Source organism: Polyodon spathula, chromosome 8 (assembly GCF_017654505.1).
Source record: "Polyodon spathula isolate WHYD16114869_AA chromosome 8, ASM1765450v1, whole genome shotgun sequence".
In the NCBI taxonomy this organism is placed as follows: Eukaryota; Metazoa; Chordata; class Actinopteri; order Acipenseriformes; family Polyodontidae; genus Polyodon; species Polyodon spathula.
In genome coordinates, this window is record NC_054541.1 from 49,482,126 (window position 1) to 49,504,260 (window position 22,135).

General features: G+C 44.3%; 1 protein-coding gene across 1 annotated transcript; it reads right to left on the bottom strand.

Moving 5' to 3' along the window:
* Positions 1-973: 973 nt before the first annotated feature.
* Positions 974-14,735, bottom strand: LOC121320113 (L-lactate dehydrogenase B-A chain). Its single transcript, XM_041258347.1, has 8 exons — positions 14,612-14,735; positions 6,838-6,970; positions 6,438-6,555; positions 4,312-4,485; positions 3,152-3,325; positions 2,374-2,491; positions 1,980-2,103; positions 974-1,223 (listed from the first exon to the last, which is right to left on the bottom strand). Coding segments are annotated over exons 1-8 (1,011 nt in total). The 5' UTR covers positions 14,614-14,735; the 3' UTR covers positions 974-1,055.
* Between the last annotated feature and the right edge of the window lie 7,400 nt (positions 14,736-22,135).

Sequence of the window (22,135 nt, forward strand, 5' to 3'; positions counted from 1 at the left end):
CTGTGTGGTCCAGTGGTTTAAGATATGGGTTTATAACCATGAGGTACCCAGTTCAAATCCCAGCTCAGCCACTGCTCAATTGTGTGACCTTGAGCAAGTCACTTAACCTCCTTGTGCTCTGTCTTCTGGGTGAGATGTTGTTGTAAGTGACTCTGCAGCTGATGCATAGTTCACACACCCTAGTTTTGTATCTTGTACAGCTCTTTGAGATGGTGGTCCACTATGACAGGCACGATATAAAAATAAAGAATATTATTAATGTGAAGACTTCAGCTCCACACCAGGTTTGCATGCATTTTCCTTTCTTTTTCTAATTTATGCTCTTGCTCCTCCTCTACCTATCTGTTTTTATGTCCCTCTTGGCACCACCCTCTCCTACAGCCATTTCTACTTCCTCTGTTCGACTGCTCCCTACCATGACTGAGTTTAATATCCCTGCAATCCCCTCCTCTCATTCCCTTCCTCTGGCTTCTCCCTGCCACTGCAAATCTAACTCCCTGTCTCGCCACCTTTCATCTCTTTATTTTCTCATGTGAACTTCCTCTTGCTACTGATTTTACTACATTTTATAACTGCTATTAAATCAGTAATGTGATATTTTATAACAACCGTAAGTCACCCTGGATAAGGGCGTCAGCTAAGAAATAAATAATGTTTAACTATGGTAAACGCACAGGGAAAAGAATGGGGGGGAGCGACTGCAAAATGCCACGGTAAGCATCTGCAAGGGTTGAAAAGGCTTAATGAAATGCAAAGCAGCACTGCCAGCTCTGTCCAGGACACACACACCAGTACAGATCCTTGCTGGAATGTACAGCTGGGGTCCAAGTCAAGTCTGATGTTTGGCATTAATATCAGCATATGGTCTTGTTAGTGCAGTATATCGCATTAGAATATACTGTACACCAGTTACATTATTTTAAACACCTTTAGCAGAGCAGGTACTTTCACATTTTCAACACAATGACAAACACACTTTTATTATTTATTTGTTGTTGGTAATAAACAGCATGCTGTGTAGTGTTGTAATGTGGTGTCAGGAGGCCCGTTTCTGGTTACAGGTCCTTCAGATCCTTCTGGATCCCCCAGAGGGTGTCAGCGCTCTTCTTCAGTTTGGCCACCTCCTCTGCATTCAGAGTCATGTTGATCACGCTGCTCACCCCGCTGTTGTTGAGTACGCAAGGCAGGCTCAGGTACACGTCTTCGTTAATACCATACATGCCCTGAAGCACAACACATCCAGTTAGTAAACCACATGCCTGATTTTCAAAGCGTTTAATCCAGTCTTCAAGAACCCCTTGTTTAGACTGCACTTGTAGATCTCTTGAACTACCACTCTTATCTGAACTTGCCAGAGTGAAGCATCATATTCTGGACCATCACCTAACCTTGCAGTGCTATTGTCATTGTAGATTAAACTTGTTGTAATCCTAACTTATTGCATTCTAGTTCATACTGTATTTTGGTTGTACTATTGCACCAACTGCAAACTATACTGCGTTTAAATATTAAGCTTGCATTGTAACCCTGTAAGTCACATTGGATAAGACACCTGCCAAACAAACACAATAAAAGTAATCAACATAACAGGTGGTCAATAAACAGGGTGGGAATACCAAGGTCAACACTCGGCTTTCAACGCTCCCAGTAAAAGCAGAGCTGCTGATCCAGTCGGGTGACCCTAATGCACAGTTACAGGCATACGCTTAAGCAAATCTGTGAAATGGAAATCGCTCACAGTACCTTGTCCTCGGTTTGACAATGCGAAATACAGCTGACCTAGCATAGGTCTAGGAGTTTTTTGTTTTTATGCAATAGAATTTAAATGTGACATCAATCATTAACATGCAAGGAGAACATTAACTGAAGTGTATAATAAGAAGCCATGACCTGGCACACTAATGGGATGAATGTTAGTAACAAGGATCCCATTTATACAAACCCCTCCCAATGACTGCAAGATGAGGTCTTGTTCTCACCTTGACCATGGTGGAGACGGGGTGAATCCTGCTCAGGTTCTTCGTCAGGGACTCGGTGAGGTCAGCGACACTCATGCCAATGGCCCAGTTTGTGTATCCCTTCAGCTTGATCACTTCATATGCACTGAAACAAAGCAGCAAATCTAAAATTTATAGCAGATTTCCCCCACCTACTAAGCTTTCCATCAACTACAGGTATCCCCCATAGACACAGCACTCAAGGGAGATCTTGATCCTCACATGGAGTAAGTGAGTGGATTGCTGTGTCACTACTCTGCTGTACCAGAGCGCCACCTACAGACCGGTGTATCTGGAACACCAATAACAAGCTGTGTTTTCCCAAATTAATTATTTTTCCTTCTAAATTTTAAATAGCCGAGTGCACTGAGCATACCTATCCACCACCATCTTGTGGGTTTCCTTCCAGCCTTCCTTGTCCTGGTCTGTGCCAATGTCAGGGTTCAGAGTCTGGAGGTTCACCCCAGCCACATTGGCACCACTCCAAACAGGAACTGCAGGAAGAGAAGGGCAGGATGCATTGAGGAGCCAGGAACAGCTGCACAGTGTGCTTCTTTACCAGGACACACAGTGTAAAACCAATCACCAAGCATAGTCCTTTCTGTTCCATCATACCTACAGTACAATAGGGAATAGAAAAGGGGCAGCCGATCCCCAAGCAATATAAAAACCATGGAAAAAACACAACCTAGACGGCAAAGATGTTTCAAAACAGTGTACACGTAGAACCAGACATTTAAAAAAAAATTACTTTTGAATTCAAGATGAGTCAGTGTATAGACTCTCGGTCTTCTGGCTGAAGGGACATCAAACCAGTCTGTACATGGTTACAATCTGAATTGGATGTAGCTGACTGTTCTAGACGAGACTTGTCAAACTGGTCTCAGGTTTACACAACTGACTCCAAATAACATATGAAATCAAACCACCACTGGAGGATTCAAAATTCAGTACATTTTTTCCTGGGTCCTGATGCCTGTCCTGTGATACTTTTTACATGCATCTTATCAGAATAGGTCTGTATTGTTTGCATCGTCATCCAAAACCAAAAGCACAGGAGCTCTTCGCAGTTCACCACATGGTTCTTGAATGAATGTTTGTTATAGAGTTGGTATGAATACATACTCTCCATAACTCATTTTAGCTGTGCCTACCACTGGAATCTCCGTGCTCTCCCAAGATCCACCCGTGGAAGCTGGTTGGATGGACGGACAGTTTTTCAGCCATGAGGTAGCGGAAACGAGCAGAGTCGAGGTTGCAACCACTTCCGATCACACGGTGCTTTGGGAGCCCGCTCAACTTCCAGGTGACGTAGGTCATGATATCCACTGAGAACAGTAAGAAAGCATTGAATCTTCTGAAATACCAGGAATATTTATCAGAGCGGTAAAAATCTGCGTTTTATCCAAATCATTAAATAAATAAATGAAAGTGTTCACGGTACAAACAGTTTGACTAAAAAACAGCCATACTGATGACCAGCGAGAGAATGAACTGCGACATCAAGCAAGGCCATGATTACTAAGATGACAAATCTGACTAAACAGCAGCTTAACTGGTGACTTATAAAAGAGTGCACCCTTTTAGAAGTTTACCAATGTATTTAGTGTTCCCATGGTTACAGTATGCACTCACCATAGTTTACCCTGTTTGCTAGGTTTATTAATATACTTTATCATACCTGAATATTCTTCACAATGATTACATACACTAACTGCTTTATTATATGGTTATGCTTTTACTGTGAGACACTTATGGGTAAATCCAATACTAGGAGCATGGTAAACATGTTCATTTTGACCATATTTGCTTTGAAATCAGAAGAGCAGTGTTGTGGAGGCCAACGAGCTCACGAACCTTCTGCTGGAGAGCACAAATTGAAACCTTTAGCAGGGCTTCAGTCACACTGGAATAGTTAATTCAGCACTGTGAAAGGGACTTTACCAATGTGTATAATGTTCATTTACAAATGGCTTAATTATTTTTAACAGGATGTTCTGGCATTTAAGTTAGTGGACAATCATAAGGTACCTTGGGTTATATTTTCAAAGTGTTTACTCCAGTCTAACTCCTGTTTATAAATGGAGAAACAAACAACTGTTAAAACAACAAGTGTAGAACCAAACTGGGTAACAGAATACAGTCTCCCAAGCATTAAACAGACTGCCCCCCAAGCTGGTTGTTTCTCATTTGGTAACATTAAATATGAATTCTTCTGTTAAACAGGAGTTCATTAAACGCTTTGAAATGACCCTGTGTGTTTTGTTGTGGGTCTCAACAGCACTGTGATGGGATGAAGTAGCTTGCTCTGTACCTGGATTTGACACCACTACCAGGATGCAGTTGGGGCTGTGCTTGACAATCTGGGGAATGATGTGCTTGAAGATGTTGACATTCCTCTGCACCAGGTTCAAGCGGCTCTCACCCTCCTGCTGACGAACCCCAGCCGTGACAATGACAATACGAGAGCCTGCTGTGACCGCATAATCTGAGAACCAAGAGACAATGCAGTACACTCAACTACAATGCGAGAACAGAGACAATACAGTACACTCAATTACAATGCGAGAACAAAGAGTCAATGCAGTACACTCAATTACAATACGAGAACAAAGAGTCAATGCAGTACGAGAACAAAGAGTCAATGCAGTACACAATACAATACGAGAACAAAGAGTACAATGCAGTACCTGCTGTGACCGCGTAACAATACGAGAACAAAGAGTCAATGCAGTACACTCAATTACAATACGAGAACAAAGAGAACAATGCAGTACACTCAATTACAATACGAGAACAAAGAGTCAATGCAGTACACTCAATTACAATACGAGAACAAAGAGTCAATGCAGTACACTCAATTACAATACGAGAACAAAGAGTCAATGCAGTACACTCAATCACAATACGAGAACAAAGAGACAATGCAGTACACTCAATCACAATACAAGAGCCTGCTGTGACCGCGTAACCTGAGAACCAAGAGACAATGCAGTACACTCAATTACAATACGAGAACAAAGAGTCAATGCAGTACACTCAATCACAATACAAGAGCACTGCTGTGACCGCGTAACCTGAGAACCAAGAGACAATGCAGTACACAATTACAATACGAGAACAAAGAGTCAATGCAGTACACTCAATTACAATACGAGAACAAAGAGTCAATGCAGTACACTCAATTACAATACGAGAACAAAGAGTCAATGCAGTACACTCAATTACAATACGAGAACAAAGAGTCAATGCAGTACACTCAATTACAATACGAGAACAAAGAGTCAATGCAGTACACTCAATTACAATACGAGAACAAAGAGTACAATGCAGTACACACTCAATTACAATACGAGAACAAAGAGTCAATGCAGTCAATTACAATACGAGAACAAAGAGTCAATGCAGTACACTCAATTACAATACGAGAACAAAGAGTCAATGCAGTCAATACAATACGAGAACAAAGAGTCAATGCAGTACACTCAATTACAATACGAGAACAAAGAGTCAATGCAGTACGACACAAAGAGTCAATGCAGTACACTCAATCAATCAACAATACGAGAACAAAGAGTCAATGCAGTACACTCAATTACAATACGAGAACAAAGAGTCAATGCAGTACACTCAATTACAATACGAGAACAAAGAGTCAATGCAGTACACTCAATTACAATACGAGAACAAAGAGTCAATGCAGTACACTCAATTACAATACAAAGAACCCAATACTGAGAACCAAGAGTCAATGCAGTACACTCAATTACAATGCAGTCAATGCACACTCAATTACAATACGAGAACAAAGAGTCAATGCAGTACACTCAATCACAATACAAAGAGTCAATGCAGTACACTCAATTACAATACGAGAACAAAGAGTCAATGCAGTACACTCAATTACAATACGAGAACAAAGAGTCAATGCAGTACACTCAATCACAATACGAGAACAAAGAGCAAAGAGACGCAATTACACACAACCCAATACTCAGAAGAGGAAGGCTACTACAAATAGCTTAATGCAATTCTGACTGCAATAACTCATATATGTTATATATGTTCTGTATCTGTCAGCTATTTTTTTTTTTTTGATTTGTAGTTAAATTCCTGTACTAGAGGAATGAAATTTGTAATTTCAACATCTGGTCTGCTAAAATAACAAATTAATGTAGAGTTCACTTAAATACACACTATTTTGCTGCTGTTTTTGTGTGTATTGATATTGTAGCTAATGTAATCCTCATGTACCAGATTGATAGAGCCCAACACCCTTGATAAACTAAAGGGACTTGTTCAGATCAAGTCTGATATTTATGGACCCGTTATTTATTGTTGGTAAAAGTCATCAACAGTCCCGAACCATTTCGGGAATGTCAACCTGGATTTTATTCCGAACAGACTTAAAAAAAAAATATGTGAATGCATAAAGTTCACCTGCATCTGCTATGATTTTGGGAGTTTTGAGGAAGAGACTCCCGTGCTGAAGATCCATCATTTCTCCCTTGAGTCTGTCCTCAACCACATCAACCAGGGCCAACTCATCGGGAAGTTCCTAATGGAAACTGAACAATTACACGGCTGACCAACTATAACCCCCCCCCCCCCCCCCCCCCCCCGCCCAACTGGAGTTGGTATCCAGACAGCATATACAAGCACAGTAAACCAAAAAGGCAGTCAGCTCCAGCTTTGTATATATAGTTGGAGCGTTTATATACTTATGCAATTGCTGATCAATCAATCGAAAACACCAAGGTACAGAAAGACAGTGTTCATTTCAAGCTCAACCATATCGGTTGGTTTCTAAGCCCAGAAGAGCCATTGAAGCTGCTCTTACCCGTAAGAGAATGCTAATTGCACAGGCCATGCCGACTTGGCCGACGCCTACGACCGTGACCTTGTTCCTCGGACCCTCAGATGCTCCTCCGGTGATCGGGGTGATCAGCTTTTCCTGCACGGTAGCCATGATCCTAGAACAAGACCAGGCAGACAGGTCATTTCATTCAATACTGAAATAGTAAATAGCTTGTAGTGTTTATCTTGCAGTATTAACAGAAAATGCACTGCACTATTTAATGATAAATATTATATACTGGAGTACTAGCACCCACTGATTTGAATATTTGACTGGGCTGTTAAATGGATTGGTGGATTTCTCCATGTGAAAATCTAATTATAAAAGGTAACACACAGGTGTCTCATCCCCCAGGGACACCTGCTTGTGTGTTATACAGCTGTTTACTTTAGCACCCCTTTACAGATCAGACTAGTATTATGTTCTACAGTCTGCTTTACTACAGCATTTGCAGATCATGGTTTTTGCAATGAATTACTGTGCTCATCTGCGATTTACCTTGTTTGTCTTTACTTCAATTTTACTATGCTTTACTGCACCAATGTTTTCTTAACATAGCATATCGCAAAGCAAAGTTATGGTGCAGCATTGACGGTGCGCAATGTTTTTTGCTTTCTAGAGGTTACATTAACAGGGTCACTACAAAGTAAAAAGCACTGGGATTTCATTCTGCCTAAAAATAGTCCCAATTTTGACTATTTGCCAACACCTTCCACAAGTGGTACACACTTATAGCAAGGTCAAACAGTTAGCACTGGCACAAGCAATTGATAGGTGTCAGTGTAATGCAAACTGGCAGTTTCCAAGATAAAAGTGGCCAGTATGCTGTGATTCGGCATGGCGATATGCCAATAGCCCCAGACTGCTTGGGGGAGTTCATACAGTGTAAACCGCTCTTGGCAGTCATTTACCCCAGTTAACGACATGCGCTGAATTAAGAGGACAGTCTATAAGTAGACTTGTTCAATGCTGGGATGAGACCCCACTGCAAGTACAGCACCATCCTTTAAAGGACATCAGGGTCTGTGGAAGGGGTGTGGGTAATTCACTGACCAAGAGACAGATAGGTGTAATTGAAAACACCACACAGGTGCCCAGTTTTATTTCAGGGGCGCGTTGGGTTTCTTTAGCCCTCAGAGGGCGCTGTTGGTCCGTGGTCTGCTTACCAACTATGGTAAACAGAACCACGGGAATACCAAGCAAGGGTAAACAGTTCAGGCGCACTCGCAGGTGCTTCAAAATAATACTACAAAAATCGAAGGCACAAAGAAACAGGAAAAATAAAACAGTAACAAAACTACAAAGAAAAGGTGCTGTCCTCTGCAGCAATATCCCGGTCGCCGCTGCCCGTGCAACCCGGATCACCGTCCTACGCTGCCGGCTACCTAGCCTGCTCAGCTATTCTTATTCAGGGATCTGCCCAAGGGTTCTCCTCCCTCACTGTCTCGCTCTGAACCTGCGTTCTGTACCGTTCGGTCGTGGACCAGCGTTTCCGCGCACTCTACGCGTTTAAAAGGGAAGATCTGAGGAAACAACAGAGCATTAATTTATAGGGCTAACAATCTCCCAAGATGCCCCTCTCAACCATTCAGAGAGGGGGAAAGTCCACACACCCACTTTCCCACCTCCCCGTGTCACTGCCATGACTCACAGGCGGTTGTTGGACGACTGCCGCCCTCTTCCTGCAACCCGTGAACTCCCTGTTACATATCCTTCCCCTCAGAATTACACCACCGGTTCATTCGAAAATCTTACACCCCCATGCCTTCCCGAGAGAAAAAGTCTGCGTTTTGATGCAGCTTTCCTGCTCGGTGGACTACCCTGAAGGCATAGGGCTGCAAGGCCAAGTACCACTGTGTGATTCTGGCGTTGCTATCTTTCATCCGGTGAAGCCATGCTAAAGGGGCATGATCTGTAACCAGGGTAAAGTGTCGTCCCAGGAGGTAGCACCGGAGTGACTCGACTGCCCATTTTACCGTGAGACACTCCTTCTCGATGGTGCTATAATTTTTCTCGCGGGGAAGGAGCTTCCTGCTGATATATAGGACTGGGTTCTCGCTTCCCCGAACCTCCTGCGACAACACTGCCCCGAGACCTGTCTCTGACTCATCCATCTGCAGGGTGAACCTCTTACCAAAATCCGGGCTGCATAGTACTGGCTTACTACACAGCCTCCACTTCAAGGCGAGAAAGGCCCTCTGGCACGACTCCGTCCACTGAACCGTATTTGGGACAGCCTTCCGGGTGAGGTCTGTCAAGGGAGCAGCAAGCATAGCGAAACTCGGGATGAACTTTCTATAATAGCCCGCTAGTCCCAAGAAAGAGCGCACCTGGGTTTTGGTTGTAGGAACCGGCCAGTCAGCCAAGGCTTTCACCTTAGCAACTAGCGGTCTGATCTGGCCGCCCCCTACTCGATACCCCAAATACTCCGACTCACTCTTCCCAATGGCACACTTCTTTGGGTTAGCAGTGAGCCCCGCCTCCCGCAAGGATTGCAGCACCGTCGCCACCTTACACAGATGACTCGGCCAATCCTCACTGTGGATAACCACGTCATCTATGTAAGCAGAGCCGTACTGCTGATGGGGCCGCAAGATGCGATCCATCATCCGTTGAAAAGTGGCGGGGGCTCCGTGCAACCCAAAGGACATGGTCCTGAATTGGTACAACCCGAAGGGAGTTGAAAACGCTGACCTCTCTCTAGATTCCGGGGTCAGGGGTATCTGCCAGTACCCCTTCGTTAAATCCAGTGTCGTCATAAAATGAGCCGTGCCTAGACGCTCCAGCAACTCATCTACTCCGGGCATTGGATAAGAGTCAAATTTCAATTTCTCATTGATTCATCTGAAATCAATGCAAAATCGAATTGACCCATCTGGCTTATCAACTAACACGACCAGACTGTTCTAGTCACTTTGGGACTCTTCTATTACCCCCAGTCTCAGCATTTCGTCAATTTCCGCTTTTATTACCTGTCTTTTATGCTCAGGTATACGGTACGGCCTCTGGCGAACTAGCGCCCCCGGCTCAATATCAATGTGATGATGGGCTACTCTTGTCTGCCCCGGGACTGAAGAGAACACGTCAGGAAACTCCGCCACCAGACCGTGAGCCTGACATTTCTGTGTTGGTGTCAGATTCTCAGCAGTCTGTACCGATCCTTTTCTTGCCAACACAGAAAGATCAGGTCCCAGGTCCGTGACGTCATCTGCATGCGCCACTAACAACACCTCTGGTTGTAACCAAGGCTTTAAGAGATTGATATGGTAAATGTGTTTCTCTGTCCGTCGCTCCGGCTGGGCAGATCTCATAGTCCACCTTCCCAACCTGGCGTGTAACCTCAAAGGGTCCTTGCCACTTAGCCAAGAGTTTCGACTCAGAACTGGGTAATAATAGAAGTACCTTATCCCCCGGCTGAAATGTGCGCAACCGGGCTCCTCGGTTATACTGTGTCTCCTGTCTGTGCTGTGCCTGCTGCAAATTGTCATGCGCCCATTTTCCCCACAGACTCAAGACGTTTGCGCAGGTCCAACACATACCGGACGGTATTGGTCGAATTGTCCTGCTGCTCCTCCCACATCTCTCTGACCAGGTCGAGCACGCCCCGGGGTCTCCGCCCATACAGCAGCTCGAATGGTGAAAACCCCGTGGAAGCCTGGGGAACCTCTCTGATCGCAAAGAGAAGGGTCCCAGTAACGCACATCACTACGAATAAATCTGCGCAACATGTTCTTAAGGGTCTTATTAAAGCGTTCCACCAGACCATCGGTCTGAGGATGAAACACAGAGGTCCTAATGGTCTTAATTCCCAAAAGCTTACATGTTCCGCGGATTAGCCGGGACATAAAATTGGTGCCTTGATCGGTTAGTATCTCCTTGGGAATCCCCACCCGGGAGAAAACCTTCACAAGCTCGTTGGCAACAGACTTAGCGGACATAGATCAGAGGGGAATTGCCTCTGGATAACGCGTAGCGTAATCAAGAATGACAAGTAGGTGGGTGTATCCTGCCGCACTCCTTTCTAGTGGCCCAACTATGTCCATCCCAATACGCTCAAACGGAGCTTCCACTAGGGGCAAAGGCACCAGTGGGGCTCGTGGAACGGCTCTAGGGCTGGCCTTTTGACATTCCCCACAGCGCTCACAAAACCGTTTGACATCGCCATCCAGCCCCAACCAGAAGAACCGTGACACAAGCCTTGCTTTAGTTTTATCCCTTCCCAAATGACCAGACAGGGGAATAGGAATAGTGTGAGCCAACTGCAACAAATCCTCCTTAAAGGGCTGAGGAATGAACAACTGATGACGCACTTCACCGGTCTGGGGTAATTTATCAACACGGTACAGTAGATCTCGATCAATTTCAAAGTGGGGGTACGTGGCGGCGCGTCTGGGCTCGACCACCCGACCATTAACCACCGCTGTTTGGTCAAAGAGCCTGCCCAGCACGTCGTCATGCCCTTGCTCGAGTCAGAAGTCACGGGAGCGAGCTAAGAAATCAGCTCCCATGGTCAGGTCGGTCCCGAGCAGAGGCAGCCGAGCCAGACCCCTGCGCTGGCTCCACAACCTCCCCCCCAAACTCTTCACCAACTGCCCCCACCTGAAACTTCTCCGACTCCCTCCATTGCCAGCCCTCATTCTTAGAGATCCGGCGCTCCCGTTTAGTTTTACGGGGTTTAAATCTATGGCAAAACCACTCTGGATCGCGAAAGGGAAAAATCTCTCCAATTACTTCCTCTTTCTTAGCCAATAAAAAAGACGGGGCTGTCAGAGCAGCCAACCAATCTTTAAACTGTTCACAGTCCCGTCCCAGAACTACTGGTACCGGCAATCGAGGACATAATCCTACAAGCACCTGCATCACCTGCTGGCCAATAGCATACACACATTGATCTTGGGATAAGAGTGGACATCCCCATGAATACATTTAATATGCACCCGTCCCAATATGCGTTTATGCCCCGGTGAGATTAGGCTCTCCTGTACCAGAAACTGACTACACCCTGAGTCCAGGAGAGCCTGGGTTTTTGTACCATCCACTGTCACAGGAATAACAAAACCCGGGTGCTGAAGTGACTGAGGTAATTGAATGCGCCTACCTGGTTGGCTGAGGTCACACTCCGTCACGGGGCAGTCCCGGGAGAGGTGGCCCACCTCCCTGCACGTCCAACACCTTGGTGGGCTGGTTTTTCTCCCCGAAGTTTTGGAAAGAGGGGGAAACACTGGAGCCATAAAAGGGGCTCGCCGATAAGGCATCCGCGCGAGACCCCGGTCCGACACTGCAGCAGCCCATGGGTATCCCCACCCTGCCCCAGTACCCGGGCCGGGAGCTCCCGCCGACACCCCCCGACCAAATCCTGGACTACCCCTTCCCCCCAGTCCCTTCGCCCTTTCCGGGGTCAGTTGAGGGGATGATCCTGTAGCCGCACTCCTCCCAGGCAGTTTTGCAGGCGTTGGTTTCGCTGCCTGGTACCGCTCGGCAAGTTCGACCACCTGATCCAGCGTGTCTGGTGCCTGCCGCTGGACCTACAGCCGAGGTTCCGGGGCTAGACACTCCAGGAAGCGCTCCACCACGATCATCTCCACCACCCTGGCTTTGGTGTTCAGCTCCGGGTTCAACCAACCCAGGGCGTAATCCTTCAGACGGTGGGCGATGGCTCGTGGGTGCTCCCCTACCTCAAACTGCTCCTCTCGGAATTTCTTCCAATACCCCTCCGGTGTGGCCCTCACGCGATTAAGGATGACTGTTTTCAGCGTGGGGTAATCCATCATCAGATCTGGGGACAGCGTTCTCGCTGCTGCTTGTGCCTCCCCCGTGAGCTGAGGAAGCAGGTAACTAGCCCACTGGGCTGGATCCCACCCGGCTGAGGTCGCCATAGCCTCAAACACCTCTAAATAGGCGTCGGGTCGATCCTCGGCCGTCATTTTTGTGGGGCGTTGTAACTGGGGTTCTGGAGCTGCGGGTCTAGCCACCCCCTGCACTGCTGTGGTGAGCGTCTGGCGCAGGAGGTCCATCATCACAGCAAACTGTGTAGCATCCATGGCTCATCTGGTCCTTCTGTGGATGCACTGCTTGGGGCAATGCCAGTGAATCCCACTGCTGACACCACGTGTGGAAGGGGTGTGGGTAATTCACTGACCAGGAGACAGACAGGTGTAGTTGAAAACACCACACAGGTGCCCAGTTTTATTTCAGGGGCGCGTTGGGTTTCTTTAGCCCTCAGAGGGCGCTGTTGGTCCGTGGTCTGCTTATCAACTATGGTAAACAGAACCACGGGAATACCAAGCAAGGGTAAACAGTTCAGGTGCACTCGCAGGTGCTTCAAAACAACTACAAAAATCGAAGGCACAAAGAAACAGGAAAAATAAAACAGTAACAAAACTACAAAGAAAAGGTGCTGCACTCTGCAGCAATATCCCGGTCGCCGCTGCCCGTGCGACCCGGATCACCGTCCTACGCTGCCGGCTACCTAGCCTGCTCAGCTATCTTTATTCAAGGATCTGCCCAATGGTTCCCCTCCCTCACTGTCTCGCTCTGAACCTCCGTTCCGTTCCGTTCGGTCGTGGACCAGCGTTTCCGCACACTCTACGTGTTTAAAAGGGCAGATCTGAGGAAACAACAGAGCTTTAATTTATAGGACTAACAATCTCCCAAGACGTGCCTCTCAGTCATTCAGAGAGGGGGAAAGTCCACACACCCACTTTCCCACCTCCCCGTGTCACTGCCATGACTCACAGGCGGTTGTTGGACGACTGCCGCCCTCTTCCTGCAGCCCGTGAACACGCCAGCAGAGTCAGCACAGATCTCTCCCTGTTACAGGGTCCAATGAGTCTGTTACAGTAATGCACTACACAGTGAACAGATCAATGGTGACAATCCTTTTAAAGGACATCAGGGTCCAATGAGCCTGTTACAGTAATGCACTAGACAGTGAACAGATCAGTGGTGACAATCTTTTTAAAGGACATCAGGGTCCAATGAGCCTGTTACAGTAATGCACTAGACAGTGAACAGATCAGTGGTGACAATATGGTTTCAGTATCTAAAATGACACTATAGAATATCCTCAGTTACATTTTTTATTATTAGAACATTGAGAAATAGGAAGTCCTTCTTTCATCCTTGACTCCCTGGAAGGCCAGACTGCACTGTGCTACTAGATTACACAATGCCAGGCTGTGGCTGTTCCACTTGAATGCTTATTTGCATTTATTCCAAACTCAAGGATCACTTTCTTGAGCCCCAGCACTGGCCCTAGCCAGAAAGAGAGAGCGAAGTACAAAAAACAAACAAAAAAAATAAAAAATAAAAACACACCACACACATGCGCTTTCATAAAACAATACTGTGGAATCAAATTCGGATACAAATCGACAAACACTACTGTAGAAGTAGCACCAAATGACCAAAAACAAGAAAATAAAAGCAGGGTTTTATAACTAGACGGTTTATGCAAAAACTTCAGCTATTAACCTATGAGTCTCCAGTGATTAGTTCGGTGAGAAAACTATTGCTGTACTGCCTGTACGCATCTGTGCTGACAGCATGCTTTTCTTCATTGCATTACAACTCTATACATATCTTCATTTATGAACATTTATGAACATTTATGTTTTTGTTATTTAAAAAAGGCAGCTTTAAGGAACTACAACAAAATTATGAATTGCCCGTCAGCGCAACTCCTGTACATTATACTATAATGTTATTCTGAATATATTTATAGGAATTTAGGGAAAACAACATAGCGGATACATACATTCGGTTTGCAGAGACAGAGAGCGAGCGTGTTCCTCTTGATTCCTAAAAGAATAGAAGGTCCAGCAGCAGGAGTGGCAGTTGCAGTACCCGGTACGTCGATAGACTACACGAAAGAGCTAAAGTTAGAAATGAAGTTGTTGGAGGCGGGGTGAGAATGTTAAGCAGCTTTATGTCGAGTCCCAGTAACTGTGCACTCAGTTTCCACGTATGGGCTCTTGAGGGAATGCGGAGTATGTTGACAGAGGGCTGGTTCCGTCTCCTTATGGAGGAGCTTTAGTTCAGGTCCAACTATCTGCAATGGCTTAGAATTTACTGCAGTATCCTACAGGACATATTTCCATTGATTCTAGTAAACTGTCTTATAATGCGCTAAGAGGAGTAGACTGCAGTGCTGTACTGCAAATACTGCACTATGCTATTGTATTCTGTAGTGCTAATATTCATTTGAAGTTACCCATACTGCGATGGAAATGAGACTGCTATTGCATGGCAGTTTCACCCATTCCAGGTTTTAATTCAAGCTTGCTTAGCCACAGTGTGTATGGGTCAGTCTCCAAAACTTTGTACTAATTGGCATTAACATTTGTTCAAGTTTCTTTATTATGAAACTTAATTCGATAAATGTTTGATACACATTACACACAACAATCGAAAGTACAACGTTTTTACTAGACGTATATGAAAGGATCTTGACAAAAACAGCGCACGTCATGGGAAAAGGAAAACTCTTATTTGTGACATGATTGGTGCAGTTGTAACACCCCCAGTTATTAATGGAGGTTGGGGATCTCAAATATCCAAGGTTCTTTGGAAATTCCAGACAGTAGTGATGTATTGTACAGGAGGACAGTCTTTCAATTTTTCTGTCAACTGCATTCACAATTACACTGGACTCCAATAACAACCGTTCAAGAAAAATACATTCCTTCGATTAAAAAAAAAGGAACAATCCAACTTCCCTTTCTCGCACTCTCAAAGTCTCTTCTGCTGTTTCTGTCACTTGAATGGCTCTGTACTTGCTTGTGCTTTTACTTTAGCGCCCCTTCTCTCCATATCAAGTTTAGAGTCTTTATCTGAAGAGAAGGGAGTGTCCTGATAAGCAACACCTGGCCACGTGATTAACAAGGTCAGGGCAGGAGGGGGGGTAGCAAACACATGCTAATTGACAGAGAAATACCCAGGGCATTACACAGTCATGTACCTTGAATTAAGAAGCTCCTTTGTGATACGTTTTCAATGTGATATTTTACTGAATTAATTTAAAATATGCAGTTGTGTTATTTCTTGCTTGTTGGAATTGCAGACCAAAATGTGGGTTTTGCATGTTGCATATTGTGTCAATTGCACTGCAAGAAATCCTAAATTTGCTAAATGTAAATATCTGTACACTCAATGCATTACTTTAATTTTGTACAATATGCACATTTGAGTTCTCAAATGTAAGCGATTCCAATCCGAAATATTAATTACCTACTTCACCTTTGAGTCAATATCACGACATGCAATGCATGAACAGCAAGACATGTACTTATGTTCCATAGTCGTGGTTTGCCACAACTATATATATATATATATATATATATATATATATATATATATATATATATATATATATATATATATATATATATATATATATATATGCATCTTTAGTGTTCTCAAAGTGGGAATCTGTTTTACCGGAGCATTTCACATTGGTTTCCAACATTCTTAGGTAGGTTTGAACATCTGGTTCACTAAAATAAAGATAGCAAATAGTAGAGTGGTCCATGAATAAAGTTGTGTCAATTAAAATATGTATTTATTTATTTCACACCTTGCACAGTTGATTACTAATAAAATGAAGTTTCTTTTAAATTGGCCGTGTTCCCACTTTTGGTACCATACCAGGAATTTGAGATTGACCAGTATAGAGAAGACGCTCAGGTGTGTCAAACTCCTAGGAAAACCAGAAACGCATCAAACTGCTATGCTGTGGGAGTCTTATTTCCATCCCTGCCATATAAAAAAACACTATTTAGAAGTACCAAAACACTAGTTAGACTAGGAACACTGAACACTGGTTTACCATTTATGTAATATGCTTTACCATGCCTCTGTGCTTTATAGTGTTTCCCTGTACTTTTACACTTTGCTATGCTTTTATAAGGGAGTGAAAGGCCACTTCATATATTTAAAATATGTTGGGCAACCACTGAGCCCCCTCTGCAGGGCCTCGCTTAATACTAAACCTGTATAGAGAAACTAGAGAATTAAAAAAAAAAAAAAAAAAAACAGGATACGTTTACAACAGTGAACTATACAACAGCCAAGATTAAAAAGTGAAGATTAACCGATAAGCAGGTTCTTCATTACAAGATGTTACAGACAATGCTGCCAAGCGTCTCTTTTGAATTAGGAGTGCTTTGCAGGTAACTCGAAATGGTTCACAATCGAGGGTATCAGCTTTATGCAAATGGCTGAAATTGGCTTTGCTTTTGTAGTTCAACTTACATTTTGCTTGGTTGAATTAAATGATGAAAGTATACATGCAGAACTGGGATAAGCTTTTTTAAATTCCTCAGTTTGAATTTACCAGAATAAAAAGGTTACAAAAAGACACGGTAAAGTGCTAGACAACATAACATGTTATCACAAATGTTAATCACAATCACAGTACTTCATGTATACATTTAATACTTGTTTACATCATGTTTAAATTACTGTTGTAAAGTATGTGTTACAGTATAGTAAAAGCAAGCGTCTGTATAAGGCAGTCTGACAATGCAGCTGGCGGGGTACTCAACTGGTTGCTTTCCCTGAAGGTAGTTTGCATTGTGAGGACTCCAGCATCTTGCCTCTTGAAACGTACTCGACACATTTCAGTCAGTTCCACTGCTGTCACTATTGCAGCAATAGGGTATGAATGTCACTTACAAACAACAAACAGTTACAGATCAAGAAGTAAAAGACTGACCATCCTTTGTTATGAGAATTACAAAAGGCAAATATATATATATATATATATATATATATATTATATATAGATATATATATATAGATATATATATATATATATATATATATATATATATATATATTTTTTTTTTTTTTTTTTACCAACGTTAAAAAGGGCTTGTAGTAGCCTTTAATTTTACACTGGCCAATGACGATTTGGACTAAATAGCTTTCAGAACGCAGCCAAATTATTGTTGATATGTTTTATTAGATTCCTGTGTAACAGAGGTGGATGACAAATTAATGTTTCAGATGCGTTCTTCAGATTTAATGTTTAGATATTAACCTGGTCATGTGACCGCATTGCATTCCTGGTTCATTTGAAACTCTGCTATCTCAACCTAATGACACAGGAAGCCATGGACGCAGCACGTGCTCTGTGCCGTGCTAATGTTGCAGTTAACTGGCAATACCGTCAGAGCTCACTAACTAGAGTTCACCAACAGTGCAGAATTCCTACTGAAACCTACGTAATAGGATATTCAATTCGGACTTCTGTAAAACAACACCACTGTTCCAGTTCAATACCATGGTAAAAAACATGACAATGCAGTACACTAGTCAGTCTGAGCCAATCAGAAAACATCATTCTACCACGTCATTGATCTTGGAATGCAGCAAATTATGCAAAGGTATGAAGCACACATAGTGCATTGCTAGTTTAACTGAAACACAAACTAATCAACTGTAGTGCTGCAGTCAGCAGCTAGATTAATCTGTGCTCTTCCAACTGGTCCTGTGCTAGAACGATGGAGCACTGGATCAGTTTAATTAGTCTGAAAGAGTTCTTGACAGTTACATATTGAGTGCTTAGCATTGTAACATCTGAATGGTTTGTGTTATTCTTGTCCTTCTACCCTTGTAGATAAAGTAGTTTATATGGGCACTCAGTTTATAGGCTTTATGCCAACACATCTGATCAGTGTGCAAATAAAATCTATCCTGAAGATTGAAGGTCAGTCACCTAGTACACCTCTGTGCATGTCTGAATCCAATTGCTTTTATATTTTAAAAAAAGCACCTCTACACACACTACAAAGCTGGTACTTAGTCATTGAGATTATATTCTCAATTTTTTTCAAGTTTTGTTGATTCGAACACACCCCCTTGTAATGTCATTTACCCCTCTTTCCTCCATCGTGTACGCTCCCAAACCAATCAAATACTTTCCTTTGGAATCTGATCTGAGAGACCCACACACGCCACACCACCAATATTAGCTCAATGTTATTTCTATTGGCTAGTCAAATATTGGGACAGATACGATTAAAAATATTGCACTACTTGGTTTAGATTGTAATTCAAGGCTTTAAAATATCCAGCATACAGAATTCATGACACATTAAAAAAAAAAAAAAAAGTGAACTACACTGCCTCCATAATGTAGTTCAAATAAATAATCTTAGCGGAAATATTTCACATGCAATTACATTCCACCAATTACTGTGCAATATACAGGGTTTAAACAAAAACAAACCATACCTTTTCCACCAAACTCTCCTCTCCCACACAAAGGGACCTGCTCCCTTTATACCACGTAGCTGGGACTTCATTGAGAGGAGTTATTCAAACAAGAGCCAGCCACATTCCACAGGTGTATCTGACAGGGATGGAATTAACCCCATCCCTGACAAACTTAAATAAACCATTTATTTCCCATTGCTTTATACGAGGGAAGAAATGGCAAACCCGTATGAGGACCTGATGCATCTTTCACATTTCCCCCTATATATAAAGACCAGAAGAGAGGCTTTGTATCTGTCTCCATATGAGGTCGACATGCATGAAAGAGTTCAAAACAAGCTGCTGAAAATATTTTTTTGTAAATAACACCTTATAAAATAAAAAGCAAAGTATTGCTGTTATAAAATATCAGTTGATAGCTCAGCTGCAGTTAGCAGCAGTTGAGTCTCTGTGTCCAGGCAGCTTTTATGTTGTTAAATTAAGAGCAATGCTGGATGGGGTGGGGGAGCACTTGGCATTCTCAATATATTCAGGCCCGTATCAGGTTCTGCAGGAAATTACACAGTGCTGGTTTTATAATGCAGCCAGGCTGTGGCGTACAGTAACTGTGTTTGCACCTGTGTCAGTCCTCCTAAATGCAAAAAGAAAAACAACAATAGTATCCAAAACCAGCACAGTGCAACTGTACTGTCTAAAGGGTGAGGGGACATGTGTCACTGTGGTTCAGGGTGGAGCAGCAGCAGCAGCAGCAGCTTGTCACATGCTGCATGCTTCACCCCACCAAAGTCACCCTGAGCATGACATGGAGTGGAAATGTTTTGGAATGCTTCCAACAATGGGAGTGAGAAGTTGTGATTGAATTCATGTGATGCCCAGCCTAATATTTTGTATTTAAAGTGACGTCCTCTCCTCTTACTAGAAGGGCACTGAAAGCAGTAAGCTAATGTCTAATAACACAAGCCACTGATTTAGCTCCTTGATTTTATGTCCTGGGATTCACGTCTGTTCAGAAATTCTTTATTTCATTAAGCGAATGGTACTACTTGCCATAGTCAGATCCGCGTTTTAATATATATATAATATATATATATTATATATAAAAAAAAACAATTAACCAAGACATTCCGAAGACATGCTCCGTGGATCTGTAACATAAGATCAAAATGCCAAATGCTCAAAATTAAGGTTTGTTTTTCTTTTTAATTAAAATAGATATAAGGTTCCTATAGGAATCCTGTGGAGTTTCTCTGCATTCCCAGGCAGAATGGAGTGCTCCTATGAATTGGCTTCTTGAATTCCTGTTTCCTATTCTTTCGAGAACGGCCATGTACGGTAACAGCAAGTGTGATTGGCTGACCCCAACCGGCCACTCACGCCCACAGTATCACCCGGTGTCTTCTGGCACTGGTGCATTGCTCTGTCATATTCCCTTGTGAGCTGCTTTGTGATTTTTTATCTAAAATAATAAGCCGTGGTTTACTGTAGATCACATTACAGTCTCCCATGTGCTGATGGGTGGGTGGATTGTTTCAATATGTACTCTGCATTGCTAAACATGCAGTAAAGCCAGCTCATGGTTTTACAGAACAGTTTCTGCCTCATTGCACAGCCTATGTGTATCACGTGACTACATCAAGAACTGCTCTGGATTTCAATGACAAAGGGCCCGATTAGAAAAAGCATTTGTGGAAAACATGGCTGCCTTTTCTACAATCTTGTACGTCACACATAGTAATATGTAACTAGGAGAACGCTAGGGTTTTTGGCAGTATCATAGAGAAGGGTTGTGTTTTGTTGAACTGCCTAAATATGTAAGGTTTGTAAAGTCATTTTAAATCTTCAAAGATTAATGAAACCTGTGGTATAGTGGTGTGGCAGGCTGGCGAGTGGATAGAGGCCCAGAGACAGACTGCAGTTCAAAAAAATAACTATTTTATTATAAATAAACACAAAAATGAAAGGGCACAAGGGCCAAAACAAAGCAATTTAAACACAAAGAAAGACAAAAAGCAAAACTTACAAAAATAACAATTTCCAGGCTGGGCAATGCCTTCACTGGATTCAAACTTTCCAAACAACCCAAAAAAAACCAACCTGTTTCCTCAGCTCCCTCTCCCCAAATGAGAAGCAGAGGCCTCCTTTTATATCAGGTGGCTGGGCGCTGATTGATCGTTACTCAACCTAATCAACTAATCAACCCCAGCCACCTCAACATAATAAACCCAGGCAGGTAGGGGAAGTTAACCCCATCCCTGCCAATTTAAAGGGCAGAGCTTTGCTCTGCCACACACCTCCCCCCCCCCCATGTACAACGTACACCGGCCGCAATCGGCCAACTCCCCCCTTCCCCCCACCCCCCCACCCCCCTCCCCCCAAGAGTCCAATTATGTCCCTTGGGTGGGCTGTTATGGTGGGTGGTGGTGGGCGGGGTTGATGTCGGAGCCCCCAAGCCTTCTTTGGTTGAGGGGGCCCCGGATCTCCAAGGTAGTACGGCGACGGCGGCCCGGCTCTCTCTGGTGGCGTTGACGGCGGCCCGGCTCCCTCTAGTGGCGGAGGCGGCCCGGCTCCCTCTAGTGGCGGAGGCGGCGGCCCGGCTCCCTCTAGTGGCGGAGGCGGCCCGGCTCCCTCTAGTGGCGGAGGCGGCCCGGCTCCCTCTAGTGGCGGAGGCGGCCCGGCTCCCTCTAGTGGCGGAGGCGGCCCGGCTCCCTCTAGTGGCGGAGGCGGCCCGGCTCCCTCTAGTGGCGGAGGCGGCCCGGCTCCCTCTAGTGGCGGAGGCGGCGACGGCAGTGGACCCTCGGCAACCCTAGAAAACAAAAAGGAGACACCAGCAGTCCCAAGCGATGTGAAGCAGCAGGCAACCCCAGGCGATCCAAATGTGTCATCCCTGAGCGGAGTGGGCGTGGCATCTCTGGGCGGTGCAAGGCAGGCATCCTTGGGCCATAGCTCCTCCCCTCTGGGCTCTGAGAGCGGCGGCGGCGGCTCCTCCCTCTCGGGCTCTGAGAGCGGCGGCGGCGGCTCCTCCCTCTCGGGCTCTGAGAGCGGCGGCGGCGGCTCCTCCCTC